This window comes from Henckelia pumila, chromosome 4 (genome assembly GCF_033568475.1).
Source record: "Henckelia pumila isolate YLH828 chromosome 4, ASM3356847v2, whole genome shotgun sequence".
In the NCBI taxonomy this organism is placed as follows: domain Eukaryota; kingdom Viridiplantae; phylum Streptophyta; class Magnoliopsida; order Lamiales; family Gesneriaceae; genus Henckelia; species Henckelia pumila.
In genome coordinates, this window is record NC_133123.1 from 26,788,834 (window position 1) to 26,795,235 (window position 6,402).

General features: G+C 37.2%; 2 protein-coding genes across 2 annotated transcripts; both read right to left on the bottom strand.

The window, feature by feature from the left end:
- Positions 1–201: 201 nt before the first annotated feature.
- Positions 202–2,422, bottom strand: LOC140861571 (protein LYK2). Its single transcript, XM_073264593.1, has 2 exons — positions 1,767–2,422; positions 202–1,655 (listed from the first exon to the last, which is right to left on the bottom strand). The coding sequence occupies exon 2, from the start codon at positions 1,520–1,522 to the stop codon at positions 290–292; it is 1,233 nt and encodes a 410-aa protein (XP_073120694.1). The 5' UTR covers positions 1,523–1,655; positions 1,767–2,422; the 3' UTR covers positions 202–289.
- A 359-nt stretch (positions 2,423–2,781) lies between these two features.
- LOC140861574 (ribulose-phosphate 3-epimerase, cytoplasmic isoform) lies at positions 2,782–5,359 on the bottom strand. Its single transcript, XM_073264596.1, has 8 exons — positions 5,154–5,359; positions 4,471–4,475; positions 4,323–4,385; positions 4,127–4,233; positions 3,812–3,909; positions 3,608–3,700; positions 3,482–3,523; positions 2,782–3,195 (listed from the first exon to the last, which is right to left on the bottom strand). Exons 1-8 carry the CDS (start codon positions 5,265–5,267, stop codon positions 3,040–3,042), a joined length of 678 nt encoding a protein of 225 aa, XP_073120697.1. The 5' UTR covers positions 5,268–5,359; the 3' UTR covers positions 2,782–3,039.
- Between the last annotated feature and the right edge of the window lie 1,043 nt (positions 5,360–6,402).

Below are 6,402 nucleotides of genomic sequence, written 5' to 3' on the forward strand. Positions count from 1 at the left end.
ATTTTTAATGAATTTAGTTTTTCACCTTTTATTTTCTACTTTATAATTGTCAATCAACTATATCTTCTCTATTATGTATCAGATATTAATAAAGATATATCTATTTATAATTTTTCAGGTGTTCTTTTTTAGTGTATATATATATATACACGCAATCATTTTCTATAATTGTGTGCTGAAATCTTAAATATATAGCAGCAATTGATGTATACATAAACTCGCCACAAAACTCCATTTTATCGAAATTAACATCATACTTGCTATCTCGTGCTTGTCCTTGCTAGGCAAGCTACTTGACAAGGGGTTTGCATGAGCTCTCACACGTGAATTTATCCCCAATTTGCGGCACTTCTTCCACCAACCTCAGCAACTTCTCAACTATTTCTCCAGCATTAGGCCTCGAAAGCGGCTCGTCTTCGACACAAGATCTTGCAACATTCGCTAACACCATCGCTGCATCAAACGAATAATTCTCCCCCAGTGAACTGTCCATCCATTCCTTCAATCTCCCTGCATCCTCTGACCCCAAAACGTGCTTGATCTCGTCGGACAACTTCACAAATTTCACTTCCCCTACGTCGTCTGAGGCTGTTATCGGTGCTTTCCCGGATAGAATCTCAAGCAAAATCATTCCATAAGCAAATATGTCGATACCAGGGGTGATCATACCTTCATTTACATACTCTGGTGCCAGGTACCCTTTATTCCATCCTGCGGGATGGCCAGGATAGAATTCTTGACCCTGATCTCCTCCGACATTCACACACTTGGCCATGCCGAAGTTTCCAATCTTTGCATTGAATTCTTCGTCCAGAAACACGTTCCGACTCTTGAGGTTTCTATGGACATAACCAGGACTCATGATGTGGTGGATGTACTGCAAGGCAACTGCCACATCTAGACATATTTTCACTCTCTGGTTCCATGTCAAGAAACAATCACAAGAAGCTATAAAATGGCTTTTGATTGCTAATCCTCCATGTATCCAATCCTTCAAGGAGCCATTCTTTGCAAATTCAAGAACTATAAATGAATCGGAGCCCTCTGTTTCACAAGTACCCAACATCCTTATAATGTTGGGGTGATGATAAGTCCTATCGTGGAAAAGATTAAAATCGATGCTTGCTAGATTTTCTGATGTGCAGCTCTTTATTGCCAAATTTTTCCCCTTGAGACGGCCATGAAATACGGTACTCTCGATGAGATTACTCAGGTTGAAGCAATCAGTTGCCTTCTGAAGCTCCTCAAATGTGTAATTTTCCAGCACCATCTTGTGGGGAGTTGTGATATCAGAAATTGGATCATCAAAAGCATATTGAGATCCGTCATAAGAAACTTTCTTATCGCTCATAGTTCTGATGCTCAAATTCAATTGTTGCAGCTCCACATCTCCATTCTTTATTGAATCCTGCATTTTCTTTTTCCGGCAAGTAAAGAAAATGGCTGCCCCAATAGCTATGCTAGCCAGAAGCCCAACTGTACTGGCTGCAACACAAACTACAACTATCCATATTGCAGGCATTTTCACCTGGTGTCAATCACTGATTTAAATGCTTGCTGCTGGATATCCCTATTTGGGCTCCTCAGATTTTCCCAAGAAACGAAGAACGGGCTTGCCTTCTCGAGTATAACAGCAATTCAGCCAGTTGCATCACCTTCTCTCATAGGATAAATAAGACAGCAAATGAGACGAGCTGAAGAAGTATTTTCCTGGCAATTATCAAGTCATTCTTTCAAGAACTGAGAGTAAGATTAAGTTTTCTCACAAATGGCATTGCAAGTTGTCCAGCCAAATTGACACTTAAATTAGCAAGCCCATAAAGCATCTCTCCTTATGTGGTAGTTTATTCACTTCTCCTTCAGAGAACACCAGCACTTGCAACCAAGTAGCAGACACTCGTACATACGCACAGAAAATAAAGAGATTTGCAACAATATTAGCAGTTTGAAATAGCACTCGGTCCCATATGGATGTTCAGCTAAGAAAACGCTGTGAAGGCCAAAAGGGGGATGAATAATATAAATTTGTACTAGGCTGTCTAAAAAATTACAAAGAATTCTAGGACAGGATTCTCGATCCTAGCATTGACTAATGTTTTTTTTTAATTAAATTTGAGATCCCCTCTTTCTTGTGCTTAATTTGCTGTAGTTTCTGGGTGGCTATTAATCCCAAGATTGCCGATTGTTATTCTTGAAACATTCAGCATGGATTGAGAGCTTTGATGTTTTTTGAAAAGGTATCAAGATTTGTTTGCTCCCAAATTCCTATATTCGCTTGGTACATTGAATATAGTACGCACTTCACCTACAAAAAAGTTAAACGAGGGTTTCTAATTTTCATGATTATTTTCGAAAGAATCTCTCTCAAAATTCATTACAACACATTCATTAAATTCTCAAGTTCGTCCGGGTGCATCCCATTCCCGTTCTGAAATTATAAACAAGTTTGTGTAGGATTCATAAAATAATACCATAATGCATACCATTCCAAGGTGCGGCTGCGATGCCCCAAAAACTGCACTTTTTACATTGATTTCATCAATGAAAAGTTTTAGTAGTACTGAAATCAGCACTTTTCTTGGGTGCCAGGGGCTGCACACGTGACAGCACGTGAAGAGCACACACACACACACACAAAAAATGAATTTAGAATTCAAATTGTGTCTAGGAACTATGGTATCTTGAAAATTTGTAACAAAAATTCTTCAGAGCCCTTTCCACTCAAACCATTTTATGGTGAAATAAAGTTGAGGATATAGTACATGATTAATAATCAGCTGCTGTCAGAGAATACAATTATTTCCCCAAATACCATGTAGAAAGCTACACATTTTTTCATCACCACACTAGAGTTTATCCAGTATTATTCATTTTACAACTAAAATTCCCATACAAACAACCTCATGCATCTATGAATACAACAGTAGTTAACAAAGGGTCCACAGCTAAGTTTGTACAACATTTTTTTTATTCATTCTATGTTGCTGAATTGCCGTGGTTTGACGAAAAAAGCAAGCAACATTATGCAATAATAAGGAATCAATTACTCTGCAGTTCCTGCTCCACACTCTTGCGCAACAGAGCTATAGCCTGAGCAGGGTCTGGAGCTCCAAAAACTGAACTTCCGGCCACAATGCAGTTAGCTCCTGCTGAAGCAGCCATATCAATGGTTGAAGGGCCTAAACCACCATCCACCTGCAAACTCACCAATCTTTCTCAGCTGCAAAACAAAACTATAACAAGAAAGCCCCCTTTGATAATAACATTGGTATCTTGAACAAAACTATACATTGCATCAAGTTCCAGGACTCAAAAAGTTATTAAGACCCAAACAGCCAAATTCGGTGAGTATATTTCCGTGAAACCATAGTTTGGGAGTAAGCTTGCACAAGACAATTAATCAGTAATTGCTGAGATCACAACCAAAAACCTTATGATATGAACAGGGATTAAAATTGGTGCAAAAACTGCTGAAACTCACCTCTATATCAAGTGATGGATACATCTTCCGCAAAGCACGGACCTAAATATTCACTTTAAAATATATATCACACAAATTATACATGAGTAATTCATAAATGAATATTGAGGAGAATTACTCATGCACCTTATCCATCATTTCCGGCATAAATTTCTGCCCACCAAATCCAGGTTCCACGGTCATAACTAGAACCAACTCCACAGGATTTTCGTCTTCAAGCTAGCAAGTACAAGAAAGGAATAAGTTCCCTTTAACTACAGTCGATACATATAATTCTTCAGTCTCATGCTATCTATTTATGTCGCTATAGAGAAGCAGAAGGCGTCTTACGAGTGGATACAATTCTTCAATAGGGGTTCCAGGCTTCAAGGAAACACCAGGTCTCATTCCCTTTGACTTGATCTTTTGCACAAGTTCCCGCCAATTATCTGCCAAAGATACCTAAATATCATCCATCCTTCACACATAATCAATCTACAATGACAGGACATTTTAAAGTCACTGAATATAACATATGACTGTAATTTGTGTCAATTGGTTTTCCACTCATAGTATACAGCAAACGTTTAATATCACCAAAAGATACCAATGCAGCTAAAATTATTACAACGATAAAAGAGATATCTCCAAAAGATACTACTACACCTTTAGAGACCTCCACGTGAAAAGTGAAACCAGAAGCACCAGCTTTTCCCAATGGTTCAACATAATCTAGAGGATTGGTGACCATTAGGTGGCAATCTAAATATGCACTGCAAAAGAGATATGTTCACGTTTGACGTTTATACAAGGAACATCGCAAAGGTACGTGATTTTGTATTAGCACGAATGGAAAGTTTACTCTGTATGCTTCCTCAGGCTTTCAATGACTGGAGCACCAATTGTTAGGTTTGGAACAAAGTGACTGTTAAATAAAGGATAAGCATAAGTCACATAATTCACCAGTTATGAGTGTACATATGTGATCGTTGACAGAGTAGCGAACCTACCCATCCTGCAAAAGAACCGTCCAAAATGATTATATCAGAAATCATGTTAGTGTAAATCAAGCAAATTGTTCCAAAAAGCTATGCAACAAAAAATTTCCAAATTTGAAAACAGATATAATTAAGCGTCATAAGAAGCTCGAAAACCATAATCTAAGTGAAACAAAAGAAAAATAATGAAGCATGACAGCTATCAAGTGTTCATTTTCATGTTTTTACAGCAAATAACTTCACTATTTGGCATTTGCCCGCATACAATTGTTGAGTGTCCTTTGACATATATTCTACAATAATGTACATTTAAAAAACGAGCAAAACAAACAGAAATTTCCAAATTTCATTGAAAATATTTTTTATATAACACAACATTTAGGTAATCACGGCAGTGTTCTGAGGATATAGAACGATGTGATGTGATAAGTTTGAACCTAGGGGATCGCTGTTTGGCCATTTGAATTTTGACCAAAAGCCAGGCGTTGAAAAATGGTTCGAGCTACGTCAATGAAAGTGGCTCAAAAAAGAGCTAGCAGTCGTAACCGTTGTATACTTTGATCGGGCTAACACGGCACAGTCGGGATAACTAGCCCAAGTATTGGCAAAATATCAATCAGCATACAGGGTATAAAATCCAAATTCATTCAACTTTGTGCAACTGAATAGATTGGCAATGAAAGGAAAGAAGGTACCATTATATCCATGTGAAGCCAATCCGCGCCGCATCGGATCATCCGCTCCGCCTCCGATGCCAAATTTGCAAAGTCCGATGACAACATAGACGGCGCAATTTTCGGCTTCACCATTGCTGAATTAAACGCAGCTCAGGCAAGTCTACAGAAAACAGTACAGTTCTCAGCTAAATCGATCGAAACAAATCCTCGATCTAAGAACAAAATGAATTACTTGAAATATATAATTGTCCTTAGATGAACACCCCACTCTCCCTCTGGATTTTTCAAACCACTGTCCCCAAATTCCAAAGTTGCGGATTTGATTTCTTTGGTGTGCGGATGCGCTGTGGACTGTGTGGAAAATGGTACAAAGTTAGCGGGCTTGACTTCCTAAGGTTGAGCCCATCAATGTTGTTCAAACGGAGTAACTGCAGGCCCAAGAAAATTTTATCGACTCAATTACAAGCGAAGCTAAATATTCTATATATATAATATAATTCAAGTTAAATATCCTCGAGTAAATCGAATACTATTTTATATTCCAAATTTCACTTTCCATTTTATTTCTTCTTGTACAATTTTTTTTTAATCTAAAAGCTGATTATTTTTTCATTTCATTTCATTTTTTCTAAAAAATATCAGCTCAATTAATGTAATTGAAGTAATTGAATTGCTTCAAAATGGTTTTTTAACCATATTTTCTCAAGGAATTAAAATTTTCACTATTTTTAGCATATATTAGTCCATTTTTTGAATTCATACCTGCCAGTGACAAAAAAAAATGGTTTTTTAACAATATTTTCTCAGGGGAATTATATTAGGCCATTTTTTGAATTCATACATGTCAGTGACAAAAAAAAAAATCGTGAAAGAGATGATTGGGAGACTTGGGACACATACGTGTTTCTTTTCCTTTTTTTTTGGGGACACAGGACCCAAACGTGTTATACACCAGTGCTCATGATATTATTTGGAAATTAAAAGAATGGGATTTTTTTGTTTTTGTTTTTGTTTTTTTAAAAAAGGTTATCGTGGGGAAAATGGTGACATCCCTTTCAAAGAATTTGGAAAAAGGCAGCAGCCCACCATTTTCATTTTTTCAACAGCTGAGTACTATAATAATTTATAATGTAATGATAATTATATCCATTTTTGTTTGGACTTGGAAATTAAGTAATCAACAGGCCAGGCCCCTGTATAAGGTTGTCGGCATAACTTAACTTTATTTACACGTGGGTCTAATTACCAAATCACAATTACAGACCAA

Excerpts from the sequence above, each read along its gene's own strand:
- LOC140861571 (XM_073264593.1), bottom strand. The coding sequence starts at position 1,522 with ATGCCTGCAATATGGATAGTTGTAGTTTGTGTTGCAGCCAGTACAGTT.
- LOC140861574 (XM_073264596.1), bottom strand. The coding sequence starts at position 5,267 with ATGGTGAAGCCGAAAATTGCGCCGTCTATGTTGTCATCGGACTTTGCA. Across the intron at positions 3,910-4,126 it reads TCACGTGGAGGTCTCTAAAG|ATAATTGGCGGGAACTTGTG; the intron begins GTGTAGTAGTAT and ends TATCTTTGGCAG. Across the intron at positions 3,196-3,481 it reads ATCCATCACTTGATATAGAG|GTGGATGGTGGTTTAGGCCC; the intron begins GTGAGTTTCAGC and ends GTGAGTTTGCAG.